This window comes from Myzus persicae, unplaced genomic scaffold (genome assembly GCF_001856785.1).
Source record: "Myzus persicae strain clone G006 unplaced genomic scaffold, MPER_G0061.0, whole genome shotgun sequence".
Lineage (NCBI taxonomy): Eukaryota > Metazoa > Arthropoda > Insecta > Hemiptera > Aphididae > Myzus > Myzus persicae.
This window is the reverse complement of record NW_019103164.1, coordinates 285,376-303,618: the sequence shown is the minus strand read 5'-3', so window position 1 is coordinate 303,618 and position 18,243 is coordinate 285,376. Positions and strand designations below refer to the sequence as shown.

Below are 18,243 nucleotides of genomic sequence, written 5' to 3'. Positions count from 1 at the left end.
AAAAAACAACCGAAAATTCAAGGGAAAATTCAATCCTTTTTTTAAATATATTCAACATAAAACACATAATAATTTGTTTAAACGATTAAAAAAAATCTAATTTTTTTAGTATTCATTATTGAACTGTAACGCAAACATAAATGTTAGCGTCAGGGAGTTTAGGTTGGCCAGCTATTGCTTACTTATAAAGTTATAAATATAATATATACATTTTAATATTATGTCCTCACGAAATTTGGGTTCCAGAACACCTACCAAAGACCGTCCCTAGACTTTCCCTGTATCATAATAAAGCATATATAATAGGCCCTTAATGTAATAATATAATTATGGTCCGAGAGTCTTAATAGAACGGCAACCTTTAAGTACATAAAGGCATAAATTCAAAAATTTCATTATCATAATAATAAAAATAATAATCACATAAAATATTAATCAAAAGTTTTTTTTAATTAGTTAAAATTAATTTATCGTGTTTAATTAAATGACTAAATTGTCTAAATAATCAATCCATTTCATCAGTGCAGGAGGATCGCTTGTCACTCTCTCCTTAAAACAGCAAATTCTTTGTTCGAGCTTAAAGTATTTATTGTTAATTCTTTTAACTTGTTTTCCACGTTGGAGAAGTTTCATGTCATCTTCAATTTTGGTGTATTCTTTTTGTTTTGTTTAACATCTGGTCGTTGTGCTGTTAGGGCGAAGACGCGAAGTATGTACAATCTATAAGTAATTTAATCTGAATTTTTTTTATTTGAGGGAGTTTGGCTGCAGCCCCTTTCCAATTTTCTTTGTATTGATTCATCTCTAATTGATTCCTGCTGGGTGACCTCCCGAAGAATTAGAACCGCATAAAAATAATTTATTAAAAAACTAATTATTATTAGTAATTTTTTTGTTTTATGAATCAAAAGGTTAGCCTTAGGTATAGATTTACAGTCTTCAATGTACTCGTATGTCGTATATACACCATGTAATTATTTCTACATTTTTTTTTTTGTTTCTTCAAATGCATTTACTAAATAGTTTAAAATGTTTTCAAAGACTTATTCCTCATTCTCTATCGATTTTAAGTTGTGTTCAGATATGCTCGTAATTGACTGTGTACACAATATCGGATACCTACATCAATATGTGCATGATAAATTTAATTTATCATACCTAGGTATACTCCGTTCACCGAGAGAATGAGGTTATTTGGCACATACAAACGGAACAGATAAGTGATAATTTCAGAACTTGTGGCGATATAATATTACGAATCATCTGGGGATTAAAGAAAAGCTTTCATTGTCCCAGTTCGAAAGTAGACAAAGTACGTCATACAAGGAAAATTTTTATTTTTGGCCGCTGTTGTGCAGTTATTTTTATCTCCTTTGTTTGATAACAATTCGAAGAGTAATATCACACAATATATATATATAATTTTAAATACATCAATCATGAACTAAGATAATATAATATCTCAGAATAATTCTGTGGTAATATGTTATTATCATATGATAAGAAGGATATTACAAATAACAATTTACGTTTTACAATTTTCAGTGTTATGTGTTTATATTTATTAGACTGCAAAAATAATTAATTTTACAATTTAATTTAAATTTTGACTTGTATAATAGTTTTTACTTTTTAATATTCTATATTTAAATCGAAGAAATGAATAGTTCCTGTTTAACCAAAACCGAAACCAAGTCACCTTTTTTAATTGGAGTGGCTGGTGGAACAGCGTGTGGAAAAGTAAGTACCTACTATGCAATGTCTCTCTTTTGTTCATCTACAAATTTTGTATTTCATGGTCTTATAAATGAATTATCCTTGTATAATTTTATCTTACAGTCTACCGTTTGCAAGAATATTATAGAAAAATTGGGGCAAACCAATTTAGATGAAACAAGAAGACAAGTAGTGTCAATCAGTCAAGACAGCTTTTATAGAGAATTAAATGCTGCAGAAAAAATTAAAGCTTCTAAAGGACAATTCAATTTTGATCACCCTGGTATTGCTGAGATTAATTATTAAATATTATTTTTATTCATTTATTTATGAACATAAAGCACTGTAAAATGTCAATTACAATTGTTATAAATGTTATTATATTTAGGCTTTTAGGATTTTTATAGGATTTTTTTTTAAATGTTTTTTTAGATGCATTTGACGAAGTCTTCATGTTTCAAACTTTGACCGATATTCAAGCAGGAAAGACCTGCACTATTCCAGTTTACAACTATAAAACAAATTCCAGGTAAACATTAGATAAACAAATAATTTTAAGACATTATATGTAAATATTTTGATATTTACTACCTATGTATAAGAAAAAAAGAATTCCTTCATTATATTACTTATTAATTTAATTTACTATCAATCAAGATTTATAAAGTAAACACATAAAAAGTGTTTGTTAATATTATGATTTTTTTTTTAAATAAATAGTAGTTGTATACCCACTCCATTCCCATTTTTAAGGTTCCTCAGCTACTTAGTTAGTTACTTAGTTTCTTTACTACACAGATAATCAGGTGGTGTGACTCTGTGGAGATCACCGACAGGTATGGCTTGACGGATACCTGAAAGTAACTGGTTGTCACCAAGTATCCTTCTTAATTTGAATACAGTAGAATTCCAATTATTAAACACATATTTGTTCGTCTTGTTGGTATGTGTGATAAAAATTAAATATTGTTTATTTCTTTTTGCACAAGACAATATAAATTATGTATTATTATTATCATTCATGGTTCACAAATGTTTATGATTTTTTTTTTTAATTTCAGAAGTAAGAATGAGAACATAGTCATCTATCCTGCAGATGTAGTAATTGTTGAAGGCATATTAGCGTTTTATTTTCCCGCCATACGAGATCTATTTCATATGAAATTGTTTGTTGATACAGATTCAGATACTAGATTAGCCAGAAGAGGTAATTAATTAGTTTGTCTAGTCTAATTAGTTTATGTGTACATGTATCAATATTTTTTTTTAGTTCCTAGAGATATCAATGAAAGAGGCAGAGATTTAGAACAAGTATTAAATCAATATATGAATTTTGTAAAACCGGCTTTTGAAGAATTTTGTCTACCAGTAACTATAAATTAAATTTTCATGAATTACAACTACAAATAATTTTTGTTTTATTTATAATATTCAACATTTTGCAGACTAAAAAATTTGCTGATATTATCATACCGAGAGGAGCAGAAAATTTTGGTATGTATATTATTCTACACACTTTTATGTTGTTACATAAAACTGTATTTATTGACATTTTATACAATCAAGTAGTATGAGTTTTCTGTTTTTAAAATTGGTTGTCAATTGAGTTAAATCTAAAATTTTGATTTTTATGTAGTTTAGAAAATTAGAAGCAACATTTTCATTTATTATTTCTGCTCACCAGCTTTGTAGAGAAATAATATTTGTTTTAGATGAGTTAAATTAAAAAATATATTTGACGTAACTTTTTAATTAACTTACCTCAACAATAAATTAAGTAAGAATCCATAATTTTCAGTTACCAAATCCGTTTTTTTTTTAAATTTACAATACAACTAAAAATATTAAATTGAATGCAACGTACAATATTTTAAAACTTGTACAAATTAATAAATTAATATAATTTAAGCAATAAAAAGTTATTATTGATCTCAAATAATTTTTGTTTTTTTCCAGTGGCTATTGATTTGATTGTGCAACATATACGAGATTTATTAAATAGTGAACATTGTACTCAATATGAACTTTCAGAAGGATTAGTAGCAGTACATACAAATAATGTTAATGCATCTAGGCTACATTAATCTAACTTAATGTAAAATTATTTATAACAATATTGACCTACATTTTTTTCATTAAAAAAACAAAACAATATGTATTTAATTATGAGTGAATAAAATTATTAACATTATTTTAAAAAGTTATCTTTATTAGTTAAATTATATTATGTATTAAGTAAAAAAAAAAATGTACAGTCTGTTTCTGCTACATAAATTCATTGATAGTAGAGTTCTATGTTCATGCCATCATGAATTTCATCTGAAGAATAAATATTAAGGACAATTATGTGACACTATAATACTATTATATAATAATATTTGAAGAAGTTTTTAGTGACAACTTAACACTACATAATACATATTATTATCAGCACTTACAACTATTCTCATATGTATTTGTTATAAAAACTACAATGCCAAGTATAAACTGTTTTACAAATTAAAACAAATTTATAATGATTTTAGCAAACCATTTCTTGTCATAATTTTGAGAGAGAATAAAGTTTATTCAATACAAGATCATAATAATAATTTATACATGAATATTCTGACAGATAATAAAGCACAATTTTTGCTATTCTAAAATGTAAAAACAATTTAATTGGAAATCAAATGACATAGCTATAAAATTTAACTTGGATCATAACAGTTTGTTCAGTGCAAAAAGTTGCTCATGTGTTTATCAAGTACAGTGGTTTCTTAAACCATTTGAATTCAGACCTAAAAATGATCTTACAACAAATTAATATCAACGGGTCTTATCAGATATTGCGACTATGGACTACCATAGGTGAACATTGGATTATATTATTGTAAGACATATTTGTGATCCACAACACATATGTCTGCCCCATAAAACTTAAAGCTCAAAGTATATGCAATAATTGAATTATCTGCAACACACATAGGCGCATACCTACGTCCTACATACATAACATCACAAAAACCGACAAATACCACATTTAATGTTGATAATGTATGATATCAGAGCTATTTTTTTTTTTAATTTTAGTGTTCACAGAAAAATAAAATAATTATTAAGATTGCACATCTTTTTTTAAACCATTTTAAAACAATTCTTTACTTTACTCAGAATCTGATAATGAAATGCGGCTAAAATGCATTTTATCACCGCATACAAATTTAGATGGATTTGTTTTTTTGGCACTTATTTATATTAACTATTTAAGAACAATGGTGCAATCAGAATTGTTTTCAAAGTTATGGCCTTTGGAAGTTAGCAATTCTAGCGTTTTTGAAGGGTGAACAATTTTTTTGCATATAATTACACATATTTTAAAGTGAAATTTAAGTGTATAACTTAGTTATGTTTATTCTCCTGTAGAGAAAATATTTTTGGATAAGAAATATTTTTCATTTGGATCATTTACAACTATAAGTTTAATTTTACACTGAAACAATCGATATTTAAAAAATAAGTAAATTCCCATAACTACATTCCCAGGAATTTGCAAATCACTAGACTGTCCATTGACCAGCGAACAAATTCTGATTGCAACCACATTCATAACTAACTCTTTGAAGTACATAAGTATTCAAAAAAAAAACATCAATATTTGTAATACTCAGTAAACTTAAGTTAACTGATGCGTGAATGTGTAAGAAACGCAAAATTGCTAACTTTCAAAGGCCATAACTTTGAAATTAAGTCCGACCGATAAATTCTGATTGCACAATTCCATGGCAATTAAAAAGTTAATTTAAGTAAGTTCCAATAAAAAAATCGAAAAAGTTGCATGGGGTATAAAAAATGTGCATTTGTTTAATAAAATGCTAAAAGTAAAGATTATATACATTGTCACATTAATGGCAATATGAAAAGGATACAATCTCCGAGTCTAATATGGTCTTTGAAAATTGTGTACCATTTCTTCAAAATTATCTTTTCCCATTTAGTTCCTGTTTGAGCCGCGATTAATTTTTTTAAATCACCAATTGTATCTTCAGGATTACATTTTACTCTGACTTTTTTTCCTAATCTATCATTACAAGTGATTTCAATCATTTTGAGTTATATTGAAAGATCCTTTACCTGAAAAATATTAAGATATAAAAACACTTAAGTCAATAAATAATAAATGTAGATTAATATAAAGATTTTAGATTATAGAACAATGAAGTTTTGAACAAAAATATAATTGAAATAAAATCTTAAAACAAAAGTAATCAATGTTTTTAATACTGTAATGTATGAGAAAAAATAAAGCCTAGGCATAAATGAGTTGAAAAGTTTAAGTTTAGTTAATTTTAACTTTTTAAAATTTAGTTTTCATTAACTTAATTTTGAACTTAACTGATTTTTATTGATATATACTTAATAAATAACGAGTTACTTCTAATCAAATCCAATTTTGTTCTTTTATAAATAATTAAATGATATATATTGCATAAAAATTTACTTTTTATTATTTTAAACCATATAACTAGCTGCTTATATATTAAAAAAAATAAATAAATAACTTAAATTAAGTTAGTAAGTTAAATATAAGTTTTCAAATAACTTTTAACTTTACTGAGTTAAAAAAAAAATAGGATAACTATTAACCTTTAACTTTTTAAAATATTTTCTATCAACTTAACTTAACTAAGTTAAAAATTAACACTGACTTGCCCAGGCTTGGAAAAAATAAGGTCGAAATATAGGTAAATAAGTTTAGTTCTTAACAGTCAAGATAAAAAACAAGCAAACAATAATGTACCAATCTCAAAGTAGATGAAAACAAAAAAAAAATTAATAGACCAAGATACAATAATAGTATATATACAGTGGTGGACAGAATTCTGGTGATACAAATATTAACACATTAAAACAAATGGTGCCTGTATAGCAACTAATAATATAATAGCAATTTTTGACCATCCACCACTTATATAAATAAAAATGATAGTATATTTGATGTGCTGAGTTAAAATTCAAAATTCAAAATACATGGGTATTTTAGAATTGCCATAGGAAAGAAATGTGAATCACATCATTATAATATTTATTAAAATAATATGTTAAGAAACACCATGTTGAATTTGAAACGTGAATACGTGAATAATATTGTTGATGAAACTGTTTTGAATCAAATAGGGGCAATTTGATTGAGAACTATATAATAAACATAATATTTTTTATTGAACCTTTACCTTTGAAACACGGATGTAAATTAATTTATCCCAAAAATGTAACAATCACAATTGTAAATACTATTAAGTAAAAACAATAGTTATACAACACACATAAATATTAAAAACTTCTTAGTTCTTTTGAATGACAGGAATGTCAATTACCAAAGCAATTACCAAGAAGCAAGATATATGTACCCTGATAATTATTTTATAACTGATAACAAAGTTGATAAATAAGAAGTTATATTCAAAATCAAAATATTTGATCGTTATAAATAATTAAACTTTTTGAAAAAATAAACTACAAAATTGAAGTGGATTTGCATTTATTATAAATAGGCAGAACGGAATAAATTCTAATTGGAGTTGTGCCATTATTACATTTATGCTTCAATAGAATATATACAATTTAAGATGACATAATGACAAATATACAAAAATTAATGACGTCGATAACTAAAACGTTACTATCATCCGATCGATCACATCATCAACATGAACATTTTTCAAAAACAAATATTAAAAACAATTTTACATTTTTCATTAGAGTGTAGACCTACTTTCACGTTATGTGTAGTAATAAATTATGTGTATGTTAGTATAATATTTTAATATTAGATAATTTATTGGGGTTTATTTGTTTTCTACTTTTGTGTACTACTATGGCATTCATACCTAAAAATTATATTGACAAAGCAGAAGATATTTCAGAACTGGTAATTACTAATAATAAATACATTATAATATTACACTGTGTGATTAAATATCAAAATGAAAAACTACTTATTATTAAAACATCATTTTTATAGGTTGTTAAAAATTGTAACGCATACTTGCCTACAGCTTCTCGACTATGTTTGATATCAACATTTATAGAAGATGGCCTACGAATGTATTTTCAGTGGTCAGAACAGAGCAGATACATGGATATGTCTTGGAATTGTGGAATGTTTTTAGCTACCGTTTTTGTTCTTATTAATTTGGTTGGACAGTTGGGTGGATGCATACTTATATTACTTCAAAAACATGTTCGAATAGCTTGTGGAATATTATTTTTTATAGTTGTATTGCAAGTAAGCCAGCATCCCTTAACATATATATTTATATTAATTTTGTTTAGACTTAACATACTCGTTGATACTACTTTAATATAAACTTTGATTATCATACTATTTTATCCTTAACAAATAATTCTTAAACTTTTTGTATGAATCAAATGCATTAAAAAATGTATTTGAATTTTATATCTAGACAGTAGCATACAGCATCTTATGGGATTTCCATTTTTTGTTGAGAAATTTTGCATTAATTGGAGCATTATTATTAGTTCTTGCTGATAGTGAAGTCGAGGCAAAATCTCTGCTTGCTGGTATTCCATCATTGGGTAACTTGCTAATTTTATTAATATACAGAAGTAAAAACTAATTTTTTATTGTTTTGAAGGAGAAAACAAACAAAAAAATTACATGCAATTGACAGGAAGATGCTTGATTGCGTTTATGTTCATTACACTATTAAAATATGAATTATCATTTTTCCAAGTTTGTAATTTAAAATACCATAATATTATTTGTGTATTATACCTTTAGTTGACATCTAAACTTTTTGTGTAGCTGGTTCAAGACATTTTAGGAACTATTATGATGGTATTAGTTTTCATTGGTTACAAAACTAAACTTAGTGCTTTAGTGCTTGTTTTATTTTTAACAAGTTTAAATTTCTATTATAATGCTTGGTGGACAATACCTGAAACAAAACCTCTCCGTGATTTTCTAAAATACGACTTCTTCCAAGTAATTATATTAATATTTATATTAATTAAACATTTAATATTATTTTTTGTGTTTCACTAATTTATATTTATATTTAGACACTTTCGGTAATTGGAGGCTTGTTAATGATTGTACTCAGAGGACCTGGCGGAGTCTCAATGGATGAACATAAAAAAAATTGGTAATCTCTATTCTAAAACAAATGTTTAATATAATGATGTTATTTTTCAAAAACAAATATATACAATTTGATTATTTAATATGTTTTTTACTAGATACTTATTGCTATGTACTGGCTATATATTAATATCCACTTTATATCATATATTGTATATTTATTCTAGTATATCATTGTTAGAGTGACTTCTTAGGAGGATGTCTGACTGCATGCATGGTTTGTTAGAAGTGTTTTTTCAATACTTTAATTTTGAAGTGAGTTATAAGTTTGTAAAATATTACTGTAGAAAAATTCTTATTATTTCCTTCAAAATGAAAATATTGAACACAATTTCTAACAAACTACAGAAAGTGTTGTTTCCTTTAAGTTTAACAATAGGTAGATTTTCTCCAATATTAAAACTAACAATGCTTAATAATAATTTAAATTTAAATTGTCTATGTTACACATTCAAAGTTAAGACAAACTATGCAGGTAGGATAAGACATCCTTTTAATAGCCTATGAAAAATTTGATTCATTTTTAGTATTTAACTTTGCTTTTTGCCGTTAATAATTGTCAATCATTTAACTATTCATTAATTATTCATAGCTAAAATATAAAATTTCAAAAAACTTATTTTTTATATTAAATGCAGTATAATATTATTGCAGTTTATCAGTGTACTCATGAAGGTTGACATTTTTGACTATTGTTTATGTGTAATATTTTTGAAGTGACCTGCCAAAGTTCCACAAACGCTTAGGTATGCACTAGCCACTAACATAGTATGTATTTGACGTTTTGAACTCAGGTTGTTATTAATTTTTTGTTACTTAATAAGATAACAAAAATTGATAGATTTGGTCATAGTTCAAGAGCTAATAAATTATTTATTAATAAGAATACAAGTGTTAGTGTTTATAGTTCAATATATTGAAATTCAATAGTATTCTCACTTTTTTGTTGAATTATATAATCCAAATCCACTAACTGGAGAATCATTTAATAATGGTGTCATTGTTGCTGGTACCATTCCCATTATTTTAAATTTTTTACCCATTTCCATTAATTTATTATAGCCAAATGTAAGTGATGTTGCTTCTTTTTCACTTTTTGTTAAAGTCAACAAATTCTGTAAACATACAATAAGTTAATTTTTTACAATAAGTATTATTTTCTTAAATTACTTGGTATCTCAAATTAATCATCATATTCTCTAAAAATAAATTTTGGCCAATTGGTCCGAAAGCCAAGACATCAGTTCCAGCCACATTTTTTAATCTACTAAAATCAACATCTGCTGTCAAGTCTACTGTTCCAGGATTATGCAATGGATTAACTTGTTGGTGTCCACTAAAAGCCTATACATGAACATTTATTATTTATATGTTAATAGCCTTTGAAAATCAATATTTAAAATCTTACCCTAAAGGTATCAATTATTGGCTTATCTTGTCCATAGTCAATGCATAGAAATATTCCACCATCTAGTACTATTCTCTCGCTTAGCTTCTGCATCACAATAGCTGCGTCCAGTCCGACTTCAATTTCAGTATCATTTTTAAAATTAGAACATTTATAATATTCTATCTAATAGAGATATCTAGTTATTAAACAAATTTAAATAATTTATTCATGCATAGTTCAATAACATACTGAAGATATTAAATTGGATGTAGTTGTAGATGTTTTACTCAAGACATAACGAAATGTTCCACTTACATCATTTTCAATATCTATGACTATTTCACACCATTTTTCATTAATTTTCTAAATAAGAAAGTAAGTAAACAATCACAACTATAAACTTAAATATTTAATAATATATACTTGCCCTGAATTTATGTACAGGTAAAGCATCAAAAAATTCTTGGGCAACTATTAAACTAAATGTATTTTTAGGGATATCATCTATTGATTCATACCAGAATATTTCTTTCATTCCATATTTTTCACAAGTTATACCGTGTTGATAATAACATTTGTCGGAATTTGTCCGTACATCTGAACAGTTTAGGTTATTAGCTTGTTCTAAACTACATTTTTTACTTGTTTCTACCATATGTATGGTAAGGTCAAGTGAGCTGTATTGAGTTTGGTTTAATAACTGTAAAAAAAAGATGGAAAAAATGACTAATAGCATTGATTTATAATCAGTGCTACTTTTTTAATTAGAAAATGTAAACTTATGGTAATAGGCTCTGGTCAGATATGAAAAGCTTAAGCAAAACTATGATATTATGAAATCAGTCAATGTTCATAAAAAATATTGATACTTTTCCAAATAAGAGCATAGTAAATGTTTGTAAAAAAATAAAATTCAAAGCAAAACATTTTAGGCTAGTTACAATAGTAAATTGTAGTTTATCTCTTGCTAAATGTTTTTACAAAAACAAAGTTGTGGGTACTTGCTAGTTCTGTACTAGTACAAGTCTCCATATATTTAGTAGTTACCTACAGTTCTTTTAAAATATTTATTATTGTTTTTTTTTCATTTTTAATTCTACGGCTAATTAGTTATTTATTTTGTTTCAAATACATTTGAGTACAAAGTAGTGTGGAAAATACAATAGATAAGGATTTAGGACAGATGACCACATTATAAAAGCAAATTGGGTCTTGGGGAAAAATTTTTATTAGAAGAAATTTACCACAAAAAAACAATTTTAAGAATCAATATTTTGCTCAATAACAGGAACATTAAGGTCTTGATTTAAGCAGCCATAATTTTTGTATCAAAAAATTGTATATAATATTTTTTTATGTTTATAAAAACAAGGATTCACACTTTGTATTGCTGTGAAGAGTTAAATATATTCAAGGTAACGTGTGACCAACATTTTGTTACCTATGTAGTAATTATACAGAACGCTACATGACACAACGAGGTGTGAATCCACCTTTAGACATTGTTGAGTATAATTTGTTTATGGTTAATAAGTAATGAATTAAGCTGTAATGTAACCTTACTCTTAGCATGTCTGTCATCATTACTCCTGTTCCTGGTCCCAGTTCTATTAAGTTCACAGGAGATGGACACCCTGCTTTTTCCCACAAGCTTAACAACCATAGCATAACCATCTAAAAATAGTGTTGACACCAAATATTATATGCATTTAAAGAGTTAAACTAAAATATTAATAAAATAAATCTTTTAAGGCAAAAGCTAAAAGTAATTTTAGTTAAGAATAATATTGTTTGCTTACTTCACCGTAAAGTTGACTAATTTCAGGAGATGTTATAAAATCTCCATCCGACCCAAAGACATTTCCACTATTATAGTATGTTTTTAATGATTCTCGCATATATTCAGCTAATGTAATTGGGCCATTTATACGTATTTTATCTTGAAAATATTTTGTCAAGTTTTGTTGAACTGGTAATTTATTTTGGAAGGTTGTAATTGTTCGAACAATAGACCTTGGTTGCAATTTTAATAACTTCAACATTTTTTTGTTTTTTATTCTTCCTATAAAATAATACTAGTGTTGAATTATTATTTTCTCATTTCCCTCTGTATGATAAAATAGTTTAAAAAATCAAAACAGTACACATTGTTTAAAAATCAATAGAATCACTAATATTTCTAAGATATCATATATTTCAATAATCGTCAGTTATTTAGACAGTTCTTATTTAGTTATTATAGTTAATACTGTTATATAGACTCAGTAATCTGCATGAAGACTAAAATGTCTATATATGTCAGTTATAAATTGTATATTAGAATGTTCAAAAATATAAAATATATGTATTAAAAAAAAAAATTTAATATTTCAAATAATAATTATCATTTATCACTCATCAGACTAAATAAATTAGATAAGATAATATCTATAGCCGTGCTGGTAAGCATTACTCTATGCTGGTAAGTCAGACACGATAGTAGACCTCAGAAGCATGATTTAAGATAGACTATCTTAAATCATGCTCAGAAGTCAGAATGAAACTATGAAACCACAGAATATTCTGTGATGAAACGGAATGGACACTGATAGCAAATAACTAACAAGCATTATAGGATAAAATTAAAATCAGTCAGCCATTTCATTTGACGCACAGTAGGAAGTTAGTAACATTTTATTCCATCATGAAACGGTTGTATTAATAGTAATAAGTTAGCGCAGTTTTTCAAATGTTACTTATCAGGTGCAAATAGCGTTTGAGTTTTGGAATGCTATAAGGTCTTGTACTATAGCAGGACAGTGCGTAGGAAAGAGACTCTTTTTAAACTATTTATGAGCATAAGCAAAATTAGAATTTTAGTAGTTTTTTTTAATTATTGTTGATACAATATGTTTTCATAAAATTCAAAATCTGTTAACTGAAATACAACGTTCCTCATAAGTTGTTGTTGAGCGTAAATCTACAATAATTTTTTACGACCATTTGAAGTTAAAATATTGACAACATTTATCAAAATCACGAAAATTTATAAATTCTTTCGATTTAGAAATTCTATTTCTATTTATGCTTGGAAAATTTAATAGATGATTCCCCTTAAGTTTTCCTACATTTAAAAAAAAAAAAGGTTACAGGAAAGTCAAATTAATTTTTTACGAACGTTGGATACATTGGATATTCATTATTCACCCATAAATTAACAGATTCATATACAACAATTTTCTTAGGTTGCTATTCAAAAAACTAATAACCATTCTTAGACAAAATATTTTTTTATTAATATTAATCTTAAAGAAATAATTACATTTTCAAATATCCTTAACACAAAATGTGCCAATAATCAATTAATATCAATTTTTTGAAATATTTACCATTTGAATGTATAGGACATAGTTCGGAAGATATGAAAACGATAAAGATATTTTGTGTTTTTGATACTCATAGAAAATATAATATTTCCTTCATGATTGTTTTTTCAATAACTTGTCGTTCTATAATCATTATAGTTAAAATAATTTTCACAATTTACAAAATTATTTTCATAAATTAAACTGTTTATCAAAAAACAGATAATTTATTTTCAATTCAACAGTTCGAACAATTAAACGAATTAAAAAGTAATACTTGCTATAAGTGCTATAACTTCCAATGATAATAATGATGATAAATAATAAATAATTATACAAGCACAATGCACAATATTAAAATATAATTATTATTGTTATTATTTGTTATCCTTCTTAAACCACAATACATAATATCAGTGAAAAAACAGAAATAGTTTCTTTTATAAGTGATACATAGGCAACTGAATTAGTATCTCTGTTATCACCTTATCAGAAAGTGATAAGAACCAAGTTTATGCAGCGTCGGGAGTGGGAGTCGGAAGATATCTCATTATCTTTAGTATTTAATATTTTTAATTGTCAGTTTATGCTTTAGTACTTTACAGTTACGCTGTTCACAACTATTTCAGAAGTGTATCATGAATGACGATTTTATAATTAGCCAAAGCCAGTAGATAAGCTCAAGATTCGGGGAAATAATTTATGCTATCATGGACTACTCTTATACAAGGGTACAATAAACTTTTAGAAAAAAAACCGGATATATTTTGGTAGGTCATGCAACTTGTTTTTTTATGATTTTTTTCATACGTATTCAAATTGTATAGATTTCGCTTAAAATGAGCGATACTCGACAAACAGATGACGACAAGTCTGAGAAAAACCATGATCAGAATTTAGAAAAACTGAATGATTTGAATTTGAGAGAAGAAAATGAGGTTTCTGAACAGGACAAATGTACGCCCACACTTGATTATCTTCAGGTACCTACCATAAATGGAGATATCCTTTGGCTTGATACCATGATTTTATTTTTTTCCATTATATTTCATTGTCTTTTAGTCCATTGTTGAGGAGCTGTATACGTTTCATAAAAATTCATCAGAAAATAATACCGAAAAGGTATCTTACAATAAAGAAGTACTCAATGAAAATATTAAAGGAGTATTAACATTGATGAAAACAAATGAAGGTAATAACATAGGCACTTTCCTTGATCATGATTATAAATAAGGCATCTCTTAAACTTTTAGAAGCTGCAGTTGCTGAAAACAAAGCACAGTATTTTTTTTTACTGGGCAAAACTTGGAGTGTTACTCAACCAGTGACTGAAGAATGTATTAATGTATTGTCCAAAGCTGTTAAACTGAATCCAACACACTTAGATGCCTGGAATTCGCTTGGGGAATGTTTAGTACATTTAAAAAGGTTTTCCGAAGCCAAATATTGTTTCCTTGCCTCATTGAAACACGTAATTAGTATGTTATGGTAGAGTGAGGGTTTAAATGTCCTAAACAACAACAAAAAATTGTATTAAGTGGCGCTATTGCATTTTATGTAAGCTTTAAATATCACAAACTATATTCTATATCTATCTGCTTGCATATGACAACAATGTTGTTTATCAGACCATTTACGGTTGCCACCACTTTTGTCTGATACATAGGTTAAAAAATAATATGTAATACCTTATAAAAATAATACTTATTTAATTTTTTTATTGTTAGTATGGACTTAACGGTATATTTGTAACAAATTTTATCCATTTGTATAAAATATAAAACAATTCATATAATAACTATAAAAAAAAATGCCCTAATAATTTCAGTAAATGCTCTAATCATAAAAATATTTTTAAAAAAAATACAAAATAAAAGTTTTTAAGTTCTTTTATGTATGAAACAAATGTTGTGGCTGAAAAGCCACGTTAGAGGGCTTTTAAATTCACACCATAATAGTATTTTGGTATCACACTTTTTAAATATATTTATATGTTTATCTTTCTGTTCCAGGGTAAATGTAAAGTCATTTTGAGGAATCTATCTATTATAATGCGAGAGGCTCAGTTATTGACTAATGAAAATATTAAGGAAAACCTGAATGCAGGTATTGAGTATGCAAAAGAAGCTGTTGAATTGGACACTAATGATGGTGAATCATGGGCAATACTTGGAAATGCTTATCTATCCTTATTTTTTAGAAGACAAGAAGATAAGCTCCTTAGACAATCCATCAACTCTTTTGAGAAAGCTGTAAGTCAATACATTTAGTATACTTAAATTATTGTTAATTTTACATTATTAAAATTATATTTAGGTCAAAGATCCTGTAGCTGCCAAAAATGCTGATCTTCATTTTAATCGAGGCGTCGTAAGTGAAACTTACTGTTAAAATGTGAATAATTTATCGTTAGATTACATTTTGTGTCATTAGGCTTTAAAGTATGGGGAAATTTATACTGATGCTTTATTGAGCTTTGAACAAGCCTCAATATTGGATCCAATGTGGACTACAGCTAAAGAAACTTTGGAAGATCTTATTAAATATTTGACCTCAACACAAACATTATATCAGCGTAAGGGTCAGGTAAAGAGTAAGAGACTGCAACAAATGACAGAGGTACTATTATACAACATACTTAACATTCATTATTATATATTATATTGTTTTATTTATTCGCACAATTTCTTATAAATGAATATTAAAACTAAACTAAGTATAATAATAGTATGTTTTTTTGTTATTCTCATAATTAGTCTTTAAACCCAAGTTGCTTGGGATTGTACAACAATAAAATAAAAACAATGAAAGGTCATGTAAAGTTGGAACATGTTCCACTATCAAAACTTCAAGCCGGTTTTAATGCTAACAATGTAGTATGTGGCCGAGTAGTATGTGTTGTATACAATCAGGAACCTGTCCCTTAGTAAGTGCAATTAATAATATTGCGATTTGTATAATTTTGTATTAAGACATGTTCAAAATAATTTGTTTAGTACATTCTGCCTGGTTGATAAAGAATTATCGTGTGTTGTGGTATCGGTATACAATCTAGCTCAGGGTAGAGGACCGATCATAGGAGACTCTGTGGCTATTCCCGAACCTTATTTGACTCATATTGATGCAAAATATATAAATCAGGTTTGTTTCTTCTCTAATTTAATAAATTAAATTTAAATTAAAACATATTTTTATATTACTTTTATTATTTCCAGACATTCCAGTACCCTAGCATAAGAGTAAATCTTCCTTTAACTATGGTGGTAAACAAGAAAAATGTGAGTGCAGAATGTGTATCTCAACCACGGTTTTTATCCAAACCATTTTAATAACTGTTTCTATTTTCTTACACCATACATTTTGTATAGTCAATCAGTCATTTCATCATGATAATCATTATTATAAAATTGTTTTTTATGAGCTTAATTTAATTAACATTGTCAACAATATTTGTAAATACTTTAAATTATTAGTGAACTACTTTCATTATATAGAAGACCTTCCATCATTAATTTTGTACTTTTAGTTGTATTTCTTTCTTTTTTACATTTTATTTATACTTTTTTACATTAAAAAAAATTGTTAATACAAAAAAAAAATATATTTACCTATTAACAATGATAAAACTTTTTTTTTCAATTTTTCAACTAAAATGTTAACCTGCTACATTTAAAGTAAGTTAGTTGTATACAGATTTTTATTAGAACGTTAAATTGTAAACTCATTTTTTTATCTTAAAGTAATAATTTCAATTTTAATATTTATTTAACATTTTCAACGATTTATAATATCTAAAAATTCTAACATGTTTTGTTATTTTAAACTATATAGTTATGTCCAATATATAAATATATTAATTAACGTTTTAGTAATTATTTTAATTTCAAATATTATGCTGTGAATAAATAATTACAATTTTATTTCAGATGAAATTAGTTGTTTCTTTAAGTCTAGTTATATAAGCATATTACTTATAACATTAAAATGTTGCTTAAAAAAAACTTATAATGTAATAGAACGTTTTACCTACTTTCTTAAATCGTAAGAAAACAATAAAACGTTTATGAAGTACTTATCATTCAAGTTTTTAATGTATAAACTATAAAGTCATATTTACCAATTAAATAACACACCCACCATAACATTGTAATCTTTCATACTCGTTTTAATTTTAGATTTGATGTGCATAATAATAATATTTAATTATCAGCACACTTTAAAATTGTCCTTGGTATAATTTATAGTACAATATTTTAAATTTTACATTTATTGAGAATTGGTTTGGGCACCAATAATCTAGTTGAAAAATGAAGTTATATTTTGGTTATTAGTTTTTACTTGTTAGTCAACGCTATTCAAACATGATAAAGAATAATTAAAACTCAATTTTTATTATTCTTCTTTTTCAAATGCAATATATTTGTGCGTTCTACAATAAAAATAGGACTATATTTTATATTATACATTTATGCTATTACATTGGTTGATTAGTCTTACTGACACTGTACAATTTTTTTTTAATGCATAGGACTTTGGTATTAACTAAGTTACACCTAAAAGTATTTAAATACTGCTGATTTGATGTGATAATATTGAAGACTACTATAGACAAATAAGATGAATTTATGTATTTATACTAACGCAAGTTA

The 18,243-nt window shown here is 26.2% G+C and overlaps 5 protein-coding genes across 6 annotated transcripts; 3 read left to right on the top strand and 2 right to left on the bottom strand.

The window, feature by feature from the left end:
- Positions 1-1,510: 1,510 nt before the first annotated feature.
- On the top strand, positions 1,511-3,825 carry LOC111033901 (probable uridine-cytidine kinase). Its single transcript, XM_022314841.1, has 7 exons — positions 1,511-1,740; positions 1,840-1,999; positions 2,149-2,245; positions 2,778-2,923; positions 2,987-3,084; positions 3,162-3,210; positions 3,673-3,825. Exons 1-7 carry the CDS (start codon positions 1,660-1,662, stop codon positions 3,798-3,800), a joined length of 759 nt encoding a protein of 252 aa, XP_022170533.1. The 5' UTR covers positions 1,511-1,659; the 3' UTR covers positions 3,801-3,825.
- Positions 3,826-3,904: 79 nt separating this feature from the next.
- Positions 3,905-9,901, bottom strand: LOC111033902 (ubiquitin-like protein 5). 2 transcript variants are annotated; one of them, XM_022314843.1, is made up of 3 exons: positions 9,800-9,901; positions 5,625-5,829; positions 3,905-4,035 (listed from the first exon to the last, which is right to left on the bottom strand). In XM_022314843.1, exons 2-3 carry the CDS (start codon positions 5,800-5,802, stop codon positions 3,992-3,994), a joined length of 222 nt encoding a protein of 73 aa, XP_022170535.1. In that variant the 5' UTR covers positions 5,803-5,829; positions 9,800-9,901; the 3' UTR covers positions 3,905-3,991. The 2 variants fall into 2 exon arrangements, with proteins under 2 accessions (XP_022170535.1, XP_022170534.1); XM_022314842.1 differs by lacking the exon at positions 9,800-9,901 and adding an exon at positions 6,930-7,128.
- LOC111033899 (surfeit locus protein 4 homolog) lies at positions 7,387-8,945 on the top strand. The gene is made up of 6 exons (XM_022314840.1): positions 7,387-7,627; positions 7,721-7,984; positions 8,163-8,295; positions 8,355-8,452; positions 8,525-8,704; positions 8,782-8,945. Exons 1-6 carry the CDS (start codon positions 7,574-7,576, stop codon positions 8,866-8,868), a joined length of 816 nt encoding a protein of 271 aa, XP_022170532.1. The 5' UTR covers positions 7,387-7,573; the 3' UTR covers positions 8,869-8,945.
- Positions 9,796-12,635, bottom strand: LOC111033898 (protein arginine methyltransferase NDUFAF7, mitochondrial). Its single transcript, XM_022314839.1, has 7 exons — positions 12,050-12,635; positions 11,814-11,924; positions 10,678-10,950; positions 10,500-10,613; positions 10,269-10,433; positions 10,031-10,204; positions 9,796-9,975 (listed from the first exon to the last, which is right to left on the bottom strand). Exons 1-7 carry the CDS (start codon positions 12,290-12,292, stop codon positions 9,796-9,798), a joined length of 1,260 nt encoding a protein of 419 aa, XP_022170531.1. The 5' UTR covers positions 12,293-12,635.
- Positions 12,636-14,114: 1,479 nt separating this feature from the next.
- Positions 14,115-17,106, top strand: LOC111033925 (tetratricopeptide repeat protein 5-like). The gene is made up of 10 exons (XM_022314881.1): positions 14,115-14,364; positions 14,422-14,577; positions 14,657-14,786; positions 14,848-15,065; positions 15,607-15,846; positions 15,911-15,964; positions 16,028-16,213; positions 16,351-16,520; positions 16,591-16,735; positions 16,810-17,106. Exons 2-10 carry the CDS (start codon positions 14,434-14,436, stop codon positions 16,921-16,923), a joined length of 1,401 nt encoding a protein of 466 aa, XP_022170573.1. The 5' UTR covers positions 14,115-14,364; positions 14,422-14,433; the 3' UTR covers positions 16,924-17,106.
- Positions 17,107-18,243: the final 1,137 nt, after the last annotated feature.

What these genes read in the sequence shown, in the direction of transcription:
- LOC111033901 (XM_022314841.1), top strand. Translation starts at nt 1,660, where the DNA reads ATGAATAGTTCCTGTTTAACCAAAACCGAAACCAAGTCACCTTTTTTA. An exon ending in GTGGAACAGCGTGTGGAAAA is followed by an intron (nt 1,741 to 1,839) that starts GTAAGTACCTAC and finishes TTTATCTTACAG; the next exon opens with TCTACCGTTTGCAAGAATAT. An exon ending in AACTATAAAACAAATTCCAG is followed by an intron (nt 2,246 to 2,777) that starts GTAAACATTAGA and finishes TTTTAATTTCAG; the next exon opens with AAGTAAGAATGAGAACATAG.
- LOC111033925 (XM_022314881.1), top strand. Translation starts at nt 14,434, where the DNA reads ATGAGCGATACTCGACAAACAGATGACGACAAGTCTGAGAAAAACCAT. An exon ending in CCACACTTGATTATCTTCAG is followed by an intron (nt 14,578 to 14,656) that starts GTACCTACCATA and finishes ATTGTCTTTTAG; the next exon opens with TCCATTGTTGAGGAGCTGTA. An exon ending in AATCAGGAACCTGTCCCTTA is followed by an intron (nt 16,521 to 16,590) that starts GTAAGTGCAATT and finishes TAATTTGTTTAG; the next exon opens with TACATTCTGCCTGGTTGATA.
- LOC111033898 (XM_022314839.1), bottom strand. Translation starts at nt 12,292, where the DNA reads ATGTTGAAGTTATTAAAATTGCAACCAAGGTCTATTGTTCGAACAATT. An exon ending in CATCCAATTTAATATCTTCA is followed by an intron (nt 10,434 to 10,499) that starts GTATGTTATTGA and finishes TATCTCTATTAG; the next exon opens with ATAGAATATTATAAATGTTC. An exon ending in TGATTAATTTGAGATACCAA is followed by an intron (nt 9,976 to 10,030) that starts GTAATTTAAGAA and finishes GTATGTTTACAG; the next exon opens with AATTTGTTGACTTTAACAAA.
- LOC111033899 (XM_022314840.1), top strand. Translation starts at nt 7,574, where the DNA reads ATGGCATTCATACCTAAAAATTATATTGACAAAGCAGAAGATATTTCA. An exon ending in TTTTTATAGTTGTATTGCAA is followed by an intron (nt 7,985 to 8,162) that starts GTAAGCCAGCAT and finishes TTTTATATCTAG; the next exon opens with ACAGTAGCATACAGCATCTT. An exon ending in TGCTGGTATTCCATCATTGG is followed by an intron (nt 8,296 to 8,354) that starts GTAACTTGCTAA and finishes ATTGTTTTGAAG; the next exon opens with GAGAAAACAAACAAAAAAAT.
- LOC111033902 (XM_022314843.1), bottom strand. Translation starts at nt 5,802, where the DNA reads ATGATTGAAATCACTTGTAATGATAGATTAGGAAAAAAAGTCAGAGTA. An exon ending in CCATATTAGACTCGGAGATT is followed by an intron (nt 4,036 to 5,624) that starts GTATCCTTTTCA and finishes TTTATTCTTCAG; the next exon opens with ATGAAATTCATGATGGCATG.